General features: G+C 41.6%; 1 protein-coding gene across 1 annotated transcript in view; it reads right to left on the reverse strand.

The window, feature by feature from the left end:
- Positions 1 to 12800, reverse strand: part of plcd4a (phospholipase C, delta 4a) — a 41145-nt gene that overhangs the window by 543 nt on the left and 27802 nt on the right. Inside the window, exons 11-15 of the mRNA XM_085151669.1 lie at positions 3521 to 3677; positions 3325 to 3441; positions 2032 to 2210; positions 1791 to 1923; positions 1192 to 1341 (exon numbers count right to left, since the gene is read on the reverse strand). Coding sequence (XP_085007795.1) covers positions 1192 to 1341; positions 1791 to 1923; positions 2032 to 2210; positions 3325 to 3441; positions 3521 to 3677 — 736 coding nt within the window. The remainder of the gene's footprint in view (positions 1 to 1191; positions 1342 to 1790; positions 1924 to 2031; positions 2211 to 3324; positions 3442 to 3520; positions 3678 to 12800) is intronic.

Consider the following 12800-nt stretch of genomic DNA (forward strand, 5'->3'; position numbering starts at 1 on the left):
AGTCCAGTTCCTTGGAATTGTTGGTCTGCCTGCCTATTGATCCCGCTTATCAGTTCCACTCTCACTACAATCAGCTGATTTGTGTGTCAGAGGAGGAAAATAGTGGCACAGTGTACAGTGTGGATATGGAAATTACTTTTATTATTATTGCACAAAAGGACGAGAGCACGATGGTAAAGTGCAAACTGCATGTTGCTAACACAATCTTCTCTTTGCATCTGCACAGACAGCATGCTAACACTAGGTTAGCTTTAACATCAGCATGCTAACAATAGGTTAACTTTAACATCAGTCTGCTAACACTAGGTTAGCTTTAACATCAGTCTGCTAACACAAGGTTAGCTTTAACATCAGTCTGCTAAAACTAGGTTAGCTTTAACATCAGTCGGCTAACAATAGATTAGCTTTAACATCAGTCTGCTAACACTAGGTTAGCTTTAACATCAGTCTGCTAACACTAGGTTAGCTTTAACATCAGCATGCTAACACTAGGTTAGCTTTAACATCAGTCTGCTAACACTAGGTTAGCTTTAACATCAGTCTGGGTTCTTGGCTCAGTGAATGGCGACTCCAACCCAGCAGCCAGACCCTAAACCTCAACAGGTAACAAAAGCAGTGATGAGCCGTCAGGCTAAATACTAAGAGAAAGATCACATGTGTGTCCTCACACGTAGGGATGTGTGTTTGTGGTGTGTAATTGTAGCCTCAGGTTCACATTGTTAAATGGTAATTATGAGACATTTCAGGTTATTTTATAGAGAAACGCCAAAGTAGCAGTTCAACATTGTTTTCTTCTCCAGGGAGTAATTAATTAATGTACTCCATTACAAAAGTGTTCTGTGTAATGTGTGTAACATATGACCGTTTCTGAATAATGACCGCAACACTGACATTTGCCCCCACATCATGCAGTAAGTTTGCATAAAGAATATAATGTGTTTGATATGCTTCTTAGCAATGGTGATGACTCTCAAAGAGGAGCACATGAAAACCCAATGAGAACTTTGGGGGGGGGTTGTATCCTTGTAGGGTCTAGCTCACAATATTAACCACCTTGAGGCAAGTGTTGTTGTGATTTGGCGCTATACAAATAAAAATGAACTGAACTGATGGACTGGACGTTGCTTTAAATGTTAATGTGAATATGAAGACAAAGTTTAAAGAAGAAACTGATCAGCTTTTTGAATGTACCTTGCTGCATGCAGCTCAGAGGGAGTGTGTACTGGCCCACAAAGTCATTCTTAGATGTCTTGTCATAGTCTTCCACTACAAAGCGTACCATGGCCAGCTCAGGTGTGCGAACGGTGAAATGCAGCGTGTCATACCACATGGGGTTAAACCCTGTGAAAAGGAGGAACTGCTCAGCACCAGCACTCAGACAGGGTCTAATATATCACATTTAAAATGGCTTGAAGCTTATGCATAAGTGCAATAAAGAAGGCCTGTAATCACTCATCTACCTGCTTTCCTGTTCTTCACATGACTACTTCCGTACCACGCTGTCAATGCTGACATCATTACTAATCTAATCTGAGCCAATCAGCCTCCGCTTTGTGCTGTCCGTCATTCTCCCTTTAAGACCCACCTCTTCCCCATCTCCACCTCAGACACCTCAGCTAGAGCTCCTGGGGGGTCCGGTCCTAAACCTATCACGGCTGGGTTTCCATTCTGCCATGATGGGTAATCGCAGTCTAACCACAAAATACATGACTCTTTCTATCTCTATGAATAATGTCCAATTCTTCCAAGTGATCTCTCCTTATCAAACTGCAGTCAGGGTGAGTATGTACCGTTGTTCTCAATATATCTGGTCTCTTGCTTGGCCTGGTCCATAGGAACTCCATGGACCTCCACTCTGACCAGAGGATCCACTATAGAGTCTTCTTTGATGTTGACTTTGGGTAACTGCTGCCCACTGATCACCTTCATTACATTTAATGAAAACACATTTTGTTCAGCGTGTTAAAGACGTCACTTTTAAAGAGATCCATCGATTTTTTAATGAAAATATATATAAAAAATCTCTTTCACCTGTATGGTGAGGACAACAGGATGGTAGTGATCCCGTGTTTGAGGCATCTCAGGGTCAAACCTTGTGTCCGCCTCTCTCATGAAGCTGGGCTTCAACACATAGCCACAGCAGCCGTTCTGACTAAAAAGTCCATCGTTCACATCCATCCCCTCCCCTGCTGTCTGGAAGTTTAAAGCAACTGAGTGGAAGAGGAGAAAAAGCATTTTTTGTGGGGATTTTGGGGACAGGTTTGGGTCTGTTTAGTTCTGATTAAGTGCATGATGTGCTGGGCCACTTGGCATTTTGTTGTTTTATTATTAAAGCTGCACAGATTTTAGCTTCAGCCAGGATCATTCAGTATAATAAGTGGTGACATTATGTGGACAGATATTATTTATGTTTTATTTGAAGGAAAAATATTTGTTTCATCTTAAAGTAATTTTAATTTTCCTTTCATCTCTCACTGACATTTGAATTTAAACGAATAAAAAGTGTTTTACAAAAGTCTCCTTACATTTGTATCAGTTTCTGCCTGGGACGCCTAAATGTCACTTTTTGTTTGTCAACAGGCTTAGTGATAAATTTAATTATGTTAATATAATATAATTATATTAATTATGAAAAAACTGAACAAAAATGTGAAAAAAATAATTATTATATCCAAGCATATTTGTTAGAACTCAGAAAATCACAGTTCTTGTGTAAATAATAACAATAATAATAATAATAATAATAATAATAATAATAATAATTCAATACAATTATTTGTTGGTGTCTAAGAAAAACACAATAATAATAAAGATAAATAAAGGGTTCATTTTGCAAAGCTGAGTTTCTACTATGGAAACTTGATGACCATTGACTCACAAACAATACTTTAGACTGTGTTTAGCCTACTGACCAACCCTGTTTCTAACCCATCAAACACGTCATCAGTACGTCATTATAAAAAAGTGCATCTTTGTAAATGTACACACAGAACTCAGATGGTGGCTGCTGCTAAACATAGTGTTAAAATCAAGGACAATTCCGACTCTCTGCTTTAGTTTTGCTTCAGAAAAGATCTAAAGACGCTGAAAAGATCCTGATTTAGGGGATTCCTGCCAGCAAACCTGGTATTTCTGTATTTTTCTTTTTTACCTGGACTACCATGAAAATAAAACTCTTAATCATTCCAAATTAAGAGTGAAATTATATCATCAAGCAAAACATATCACAGTGAGAAGTGAGTGATGAACATTAATGTAAATGATCTGAGAGCAGCTTTGAAAAATGCTTGATATAGACTTAAATCTGTCTTATTGTTGCATCACCAATTTGGCAACCAGCATTCCACATTTCCTGAGGATTAAAATTGGAAGAGTCTGTTCGAAAGCCACTGGGATAAACTCTGCTCAGCTGCCGTGAGTTATGGTGCACAAATTCAGCCCCTGAAATAGACATCAGAAAAGTTACACTCTGGTCAAAAACAAAACCTGTATCGGAAAACAAGCATGTGAGTGAACTAACCGGCGTCTCGAAGGTGTTTCCGGGCTTTAGACTCTGTGAAAGAAGCCACCTCATAGAACTTGGAGTGAACACGTGAGTGTTTGAAGCTCGTGAAATGGACACTTTTGCAGTAAACGACACAGTCTGAGAGCTCCTTAGAGAGGCGTTGCTTTGACTTCTGTGAAAAACACAAAGGATAAATGAAGTGAGACACTGAATGAAGGTATATATAGTCTTTGCTATGCAGACGATACCCCGTTATATGAAACCAGAAACCTAAATCAGTTAACTGAAATATATAGCATGTCTTAAAGCCCTGGGTAAACTGTAGTTTCCTAAATTCAGACAAATGTTCTTATTGTTCTTGGCCTTAAAAATCTTAGAAACCTGATGTGTAGCCAGATGCTAACTGTGGATGACCTTACCTTAGCCTCGAGGAACACTGTGAGGAACCTTGGAGTCATTTTGATCATTTTGCTCCTTCAGTGCACATATTAAACAAATATGTAGGACTGCTTTCCATCTCCATCATCTGTTCAGTTGCTAGTTTTGCAATATGATGGGGTCCTCATTATTACACAAAATTAGAAGCATCTCCAAGTGTTGCTGAAAAAGTAGTTCATGCATTTGCTACTTCTAGGCTGGAGTCCTATAATTACTTTATTATCAGGCTGTTTTAAAATCATAATTAAAATCAGCCTAAAAGTTGATCCTTAACACTCCAGTGAGAGTAACTACGCCTAGAAAGAATCACCATATTTCTCTGATATCAGTTTCTTTTCAGGGGAACTACATGTATGTGAATGAGAGGGAAATGGGTCGAAATGTGAGCATCAAGGACAAAAACATGGTGAATTTAAATACGTGGGGTGACCCATTCAAAGAAATGCACAGAGCACAATAGAGATGAAGAGAGTGCAGGAAGGGTGGAGTGAGTGGAGATGTCAGGGGTAACGTAGAAAGAAGACAACAGCAGGAGTGGAAGGGACCGTTTACAAGATGGTAGTAAGGCTGCTACGATATGGATATACTAAATAAAGGATTTTAAATATGGAGTTGGCAGGCAGGGGGAAAACAGGAAGACCGCAGAGAAGATTGATGGATGTAGTGAAAGAGGATATGCAGAGGCTTGGAACGACAGGAGGGTGAGATGTAAGGAGATGATCGACTGTAGTAACTCCTAAGAGGAGCAGCCTTTTAGGGGAAGACGCTACTTCTCCTTGTTGGCATCTGTAAAGTTCATTTAAGATTATTTTGAATAATGACTCTAAAACACTGTATTATCCAAATAAAGCACCCTAGGAAAAACTGATGCAGGCTTATTTGTTTGTAGAAGTCGAATGGGAGGCGGAGCCTTCAGCTATCACACACCTCTCCCGTGGAAACAGTTACAATTTGGGAGAAAAACACAACGGCTACATTAAAGATTAGACTGAAAAAAACAGGATAGGCTGATCCTGAAGCATCTGTTTGCTATGCTGCTAAAGGTTGGTTTATCCTCGTCTCCTTATGTTCTCTTTTTTCTATCTTCTTACCCATCTTCTCTTCGCTGATCCTGGTTCTGCTCGAGGTCTCTTTGTTCTAAAAGGGAGTTCTTCCTTCCCACTGTCGCCAAATGCTTGTTCCTTCATCCTCCACGCTCATGAACAGTGCCCAGTCTCAGGTGGATGCTCCTGCTACATGAGGCCTAGCTGGTTGAGGTCTAAGCATCCCCCCAAGCATATTTCTTCCCAGATAATTAATGCCCCAACACAAAACATCGCATGCTGAACGACGTTACAGGCTACATGACCTTTGGCTTCCCCTGACCCTTTCACGTCTGTCACTTGTGCTCAGGGTGATCTCGTCTGTGACTCTGTGAAGTCTGTTTCTGATCGTACGGTCAGAGGCAGGTCCAGCACCTCAGCTGTCCTACAGTAACTGCTGTCTCCTCGCATTTCCTCCATGCTCGTGAGACTGTGCAGGGAGTGAAAAACTGGCAAAAGAAGAAAAAGAAAATCCAGAAAAGGTGATGTGGAAAAATGTGTTGCCTCCACCTGTGAAACGTTTCCTGTTTTGTTTCATTGCTGCTCCTCTGGTGCACTTGTTGTTAATTTTATTAACACCAAAGCAGCAGAAAATGAAGCAATGTGCTACTTAACTACCAGGTCAGTATCCCAACAGTTTAACTGACTTGATGCTATACTTTTTTAAATAGTGCTCCTTTTCATCTTTTTCTTTTTTTTTGGAGTAGTGAATATCACGGGGAAAATGAAAGAGGTCTGAGAACAGTGAGTTGTTCATGCTCATCAAGCTTGAAAAGGCTTACAGAAGCATCTCTAAGGACAGTTTAATAAACTGTATTCATGAACGGATAAATGGTAAATATACTGCTTCTTATTTTGCGCTTTTCTACCCTACCTGAGCACCTCAAGCTATTTATATAACATGCCTCATTCATTCATTCACACTCACTCATACAAGCATTTTTTCAGTTGCTTTTTCTATGTCGGTGATTTCTATCTACTGTTACTCTCCTAACAAAGGAGCCTAGCTCCATCTGTGAAACATGGTGAAGGCAGTTTCATGGTTTCAGCTTTGCTGTATCCCGGCCTCAGCATCAGAGACAGAACAAAACAATGTTGAATTACAACCACTTCAGCTTCTTACATAAAAGCTGTCTGAGCAGGCTAAACGATCTCAAAAACAACATATCAAGTCATCATTTAAAGAAGCTATAAAGTATAGAACAGAAAACGATAAAACAAAGTAATTGAGATCTATCAGTCTGGAAAAGCCTCCAGTGAACCATGGTAGAAGCCATTATCCACAAAGAGAGTAAACTGGAACAGAGGTGAAAGCCTACAACAATTATTCCAAGAGTGCATCAGCGACTCATCCTGGAGGTCACAGAACCCAGAACAATATCCAAAGAACTGCCCCTCTACTTCCCACTGTTAACAAAGGTAAGTGTTCATGAATAAGAAAGACTGGGCAAGAATGGCATTCAGGAGTTCCAAGACAAAAACCACAGGTGACAATAACACAAAGGCTCATTGGCCAATGAAACAACTTAATGATCTCCAAGACTTCTGGGAAGATATTATGTGGACTGATGAGACAAAAGCTGAAGGTTTCCATCTCATTCCATCTGGTATGAAACTAACACAGCATTTCATACCAACAGTCAAACGGGATGGTAGTGTTATGGTCTGAGCCTGAATAGGTGTAAATGAGATAAAAAGGATCCGGTTTTATTTTCCTTCCATGGATCATGTAATCCAGCCAATATTTGTCCTGGTTGTGAGAACTCGGATCACTCTGATTGACTTACAGACTTTTAAGGATGACCAAATCTGGATATTTGGTACTCTAACTGAGATGCAACGAAAACGCTAAAAAAATGACAAACAGATGGCAGCAAAAATTTGCTTTCTTAAATCTGCACACTACCGATCAAAAGTTTTAGAACACCCCAATCTTTCCAGTTATTTATTGCAATTCAGGTCGTTTCCCGTCCAATGAATAACTTGCAATGGTACAAAGGTAAGTGGTGAACTGCCAGACGTTAAAAAAAGGTAAGTTTAGTTCTTACCTTTGCTTTAGGGCAAAGAGGGGTGATTTGTGCCAGCGGGGAAGTTGTGCCAGCCCTGTTTCTAGGGAACCATAGAAGAAATTGGTCATGTGACCACACATTTTTGCAGAGCCAGCCATTTCACTCATCCTGCAAAGAAGAGAGCCTCATTGTAGCTCAGAGTAGCTCATAAGAGATTTATAGTTTCATTCCACTTAACAACAACATTGACTGTGAGAGCTCAGACATCCAGAATGATGATGATGATTGTGACAGGAATCTTTCTGCTGGGAGTTTGCCATGATTTGCTGGTGGCTAATTGCCAATGTTTTCAAAGTATGTTTTGAAATATTTGAGTGTCATGCACCACAAACAAAATGATGTTTGGCTACAGTTATTGTGGTCTAAATGTGCAGCAGGGCCCCAAAGCAGAGTTGGATAATGTTTTGCATCGTGAAGCCTAACATCAGGAACAACCTCTAGCACTACCTGCCTATGATCATTGATTTTACACTCAAAGCAGCACGGTGCTGTAATTTTTGCCTCACAGCAAGAACATCCTGAGCTTGACTCCACCCTCAGGCCAAGGCCCTTCTGTGTGGAGTTTGCATGTTCTCCTCATGTTTGCATGGGTTCCCTCCGGGTACTCCAGCTTCCTCCCACAGTCCAAAGACATGCAGTTAGTGGGGTTATGTTAATTGGAAACACTAAATTGCCCATAGGTGTGAGTGTGAGTGTTTGTTTGTCTCTTTGTGTTAGGCCTGCGACTGACCGGCGACCTGTCCAGGGTGTACCCTGCCTCTCGCCCAGCTCCAGCACCCCCACAACCCTAACAAGGATAAAGAAGAGGATAGATGGATGCAAGTTTCATCAGTACTTTCATCAGTAAATGTAGGGCGCAATGCCAACTCAACCACAGCCCGGTACTCTGTCTCATTCACCCTCACTGATGAATCCAATCACCGTATAGTCATCAGAAAACTTCTGAAGGTGGAGGTCTCTGTGCAGCAGCTGAAGTCTGTGGTGTAGAGGGTGAAGAGGGAGGGGGAGAGGACGGTCCTTGTTGCTGATCATCTTGTCAGGCACACAATGTTGAAGACACATATTGTAGTCAGCAATGCAAAAAGGAATCCACCTGCATCGCTGTCAGCTTATCACCCAAGAGGGTCGGGCTGGTGGTGTTCAATACACTGGACAAAAACACGACCACTGTCACCAGCTGGTTCAGCTGGGTGTAGGTTGAGCCTCCTTAGCTCAAGGAGACTAAATTGGATCCTGATGTGGTCTGACTATGGGTCGGGGCTCTGACTATGGGTCGGGGCTGGTCCAGGATGAGTCTTTCCAGGGTCTTCATGATGTGGAAAGTGGGGGCCACTGGGATGTGGTATTTGGTACAGGAATCAGGCATGACATCTTCCACAGCACTGGGACACTGTGCAGACTCGGACTCATCATGAACACTTTGTGAAAGACTCCACAAAGCTGGCGTGCACAGGCCTGGAGGACTCGTCTGGTCCAGCAGACTTGCCTGATTGGAGTCTTCTCATTAGTCTCTGAACCTGGCCATGAGTAAAAGTGACAGGTGGGGGAGGGGTGTCAGGACTCTCACAGGAAGCTATGGTACAATATGGAGAGAGAGCTTTCTCCAGTACTTGTCCTTAGCCTCTCTGATCTTGCCCTTCAAAAACATCTGAACCATTCTCACCTGCTCTCTATTGTCCATTGTTACATCTGGGTAACAATGGACTTGGTACAGAGGTTTATGTAGTCAGTGATACTGTCAGTAGGCTCATTGATTTCCTCACCATAAGGTTTATAGAGTGTCTCCCAGTCTGTAAGCTCAAAACAGCCTTGCAGTTCTGCTAAGGCTTCCTCCGATTGACATGTACATCACACCCACCCTGTGGGCTCAATTTCTTTATAGGGGTGTTACTGAGCCATTTTGCCCCACCCATGTCTGAAACCATTAAAATATGTAAATTACCTCTAGACTTGACATGTCCACACAATGTCAGTAATTTTTGAGTATGTTAATGCCCCCAAAAAGGAATAACACGTCCTATGCCAACTGGGTGGTGATGGAAAATACCATCTGACCAAATGGTGATGGTTATCATGATCATGTGTGACACCAGCAGTTACAATTTCATATACATTGAATGATGTTTACAACCTGCTCCGTATTTCCTGTTCCCACTAGGCGGCACTCTAACTACTGCTGACAGTGGGCATATTAATCTGTTTGGGGCTGCTCTCTCATCATGACTGTTAAGTTTGGTAGAGACTGGACAAGGTACCACAGTTTCATGCCTCATGCAACTGGCCTTTAGGACATGGCTCCAAGAAACCTTTTTCTACATCACGTCACTCCATAATATGGCCCATGCCCTGAAAATACAGGTAACCATGATAAAAGATGGGGAAAAATAGTTTGTTTTATATTACTTAGAGCCAGCCTAATTGGGTCTAGGACTGTGAATGACTCTCTATGTCTGTTTAAGCCCTGTAACAGAGTGGTAATCTATCCAGGGTGTGCACTGGCTTTTGTCAAAAGTCAGCTGGCAGAGGCTCTTCAGTTGGATCATTACACAGTGAAGTCACATTGCAGCATTGGGTTTGACCAATGAACTGGCTCCGTATTAACATCAGCGCACTTTTATTTCAGCCCTGAACACATGAACAACTCCTTGTGATGCAAAGAATCCTGTCACAGATACAGCAGGCACGGTGAAACCCTGAACGGTGTAAGTGATATTTGACCACAACACCAAGCAAAAGGAGGTGTGCTGCCAACTAACCTGCAAGGTACCACCGCTTGTTTTCACATGAAAGTTGATAGGGCTGCTCCACCAGCCTTCAGAGAATTCCTCCCTACCACCACAGTATTAGTAAGAGCACACACTATCACTGCAAGGCTGGCTTTACCGCTACTGACCACATGGACAAGACTCTCTTTGTGGGGTTTCATGCTTCTCAGATACTTCACAAAAACATGAGTTTAAGTGCCCTTTGCTCAATTCATGTCCAAGCATTCACCTTTACCTATTACAACGCTGTCAAAATGGGCCCAGCTAGTGAATCAGAAAAATGTATATACTGTATATACTGATGCCAATTAGAACCTAAACTTTCAAATCTCTCACCTGTTGGCACTGATTGGACAGGCACCTGTCTAACACTTCTTTTGTCCTTCACTTGTTTACTTTCCTGTTTGTTTTTAATAACACACTGCTGAGACATGCCAGGTTTGGGGCTAAAAGTTCTTTGGGATTAATTACATTTGTACAAAATTGTGTTGTTCTTTTTTTACATTCATGACAGATTCAAGAAAAAATCACAAAGCATATGTTTTTACAACAACAGGGTGCCTAAAATTACAATTTTAATTCGTCTGCAGTGTGCAAACAACATACTCATTCATCACTTGAGTTAGGTGCCCTTTTTATGCTTGACCATGTACAATATTACCATAAATGTTTCAATTTAAGACATTGTACTACAGTTATAGAAGTACAGTGTGTCATTTTTTTGAAAAATAATATTTTACAGTTTAAATTGGCACTCATTAAATAGTGCAACATCTTCTTTGCCAGCTGACTGCACATCTTGGTACACCTGGTCTGGTGAGAAAACGCTGGAGTGTAGACCTCCAGCTTGTCGGTCTAGGGACTCAAACAGCAGACTCCCTTAGACTACCTTTAATTTTAGTCCCCTTGTTTTCCAGTGAGTTATTGGTTCTATCAATTTAAGTCAGTCTGTTAGCAGCAACCCACCAATTCACATACAGTTAGGAACACAGAGGATGCAGTCTCCATCTTGCTGCACTCTGTCTTCTCACACCTGGATAACAACAACACCTACGCCAGGATGCTGTTTATAGACTTCAGTTCAGCGTTTAACACAACCCTCCCCTCACAACTCATCAGGAAACTGACAGACCTGGGCATCACTTCCCTCATGTGCAAATGGTTACTGGACTTCCTGAACAGTGAGCGCGAGAGCCCTCGGTGCGCCTGCTCGCTGCTGAAGTCAAAGTAAACTTTATTGTCATCTCCGCTACATACAGTCCAGTATATAGAGAGACGAGACGACAAGGCTCCAGTTACAGCAGTGCAGGTAAACAAGCAATAAATATAAGAAGAGTAAGAAAATAAACATACACTTTAGGACTCGGGGTAAAGGGATCAATAACAATTTAAAATTTATAATTTACAGTTTGATGATTTAAAGTCTCACACACAACCTGTCGAAAGGGGAGGGGGGCTGGCTGCTTCTAAATAGAGCACATTTAATTCATAATGTTGTAAATCCAAGCCCATCATGTATTCATGATTGAATCCTGGGTTGTGTGAAATCCCAGAAATAAACCTTAGACAAAGCAAATCTGTGAACTAAGGTGTAGGTGTGTTAGGTTATGTTGTGGGGATCCTCGAGTTGGGGGATTTGTGTTCATACTTATTAAAACCAATGGAAGATGGTCATGTTGATGGAAGATGTTGGAAGATGTTGCTTTTTGGTAATCTCAGTGTCTCAATGAACGTGCTCCTGTGCCCAGCCAGCACGTCATGGAGTAGCTGGGAGGAATTATCCATGACATCCAAAAACAGTCAGTGGTCACTGTCGGCCTCTCTCGGTTTTTATTACCGCTAATCATTTTTAAGCTCTGTTTATAAAACCTTGTGATGTAACTACAGCCCAGCAGCAGTATATGAATGACTAACCTCGTATTGTGGATGGATTATCTCAGTTGTTCTCCTGGCTGAAGTTTGGTCTGTTTACAGCATCCTGCCATGCGATTGCATTTGTCTCTAACCATCAGGAACCCTCACGTTAACTTTTATCGAGTGGGAAAAAGTTAGCGTTCATCCTCCAGCTTCACTGTGTTTATGTTATGCTAAGATAGCTGTGTCGCTAGAGATCACGTAGCGCATCATTATATGCTTCCCAACAAGCTCATCTTGTAACTGGAAGGTTTATGGTTCGATCCCCAGCTCTGTCTGTCTCGGTCGTTGTGTCCTTGGGCAAGACACTTCACCTACCACCTACTGGTGATGGCCAGAGGGGCCAATGGTGCGATATGGCAGCCTCGCTTCTGTCAGTCTGCCCCAGGGCAGCTGTGGCTACAAATGTAGCTGCCTCCACCAGTGTGTGAATGTGAGAGTGAATGAATAGTCGAATTGTAAAGCGCCTTGAGGGTCTCGAAAAGCGCTATATAAATGCAATCCATTATTATTATTATTATTATTATTATTATTATTATTATTATTATTATTATTATATAGCAGCTAGCCCAACTTCAGTAACCCTACAAAAGTCACTGCTGTTTAGTTTTCTGTCTTCATTTATGTTGGAATAGCAGATAGAAGATAGCAGAGCTGTACATCTTAATTTATTTCAGAAATCGCTCAGTCAGGACATGGTATATTATATTTAGATGGAAACTAGCGAGCTAACTTCCTGCTAACTTCTAACTCCGTTAAATTTAATAAATTCTGTTTTCATGGATGCCTGGATGTTAAACTTAAATGTAAAGTAGCAACGCTGATCATTTTATTACAGATGCAAGGATTTAGACAGTTTTTAACTCCCTGTGATGCCCCAGTGATCATGTGACCTGCAGCGGAGTTTGGGCCCAGGTACGGCTAATGACGGCAGACTTAAAGACCGGATAGGATGGTCATTTGTTTCCTGGCTTTTGGAGTCTCTGTCAAAGGCGTATCCTTCAACTGAAGCTGGAGTTGCTCCTGA

The sequence above is a fragment of the Neolamprologus multifasciatus genome, chromosome 23 (genome assembly GCF_963576455.1).
Source record: "Neolamprologus multifasciatus chromosome 23, fNeoMul1.2, whole genome shotgun sequence".
Lineage (NCBI taxonomy): Eukaryota > Metazoa > Chordata > Actinopteri > Cichliformes > Cichlidae > Neolamprologus > Neolamprologus multifasciatus.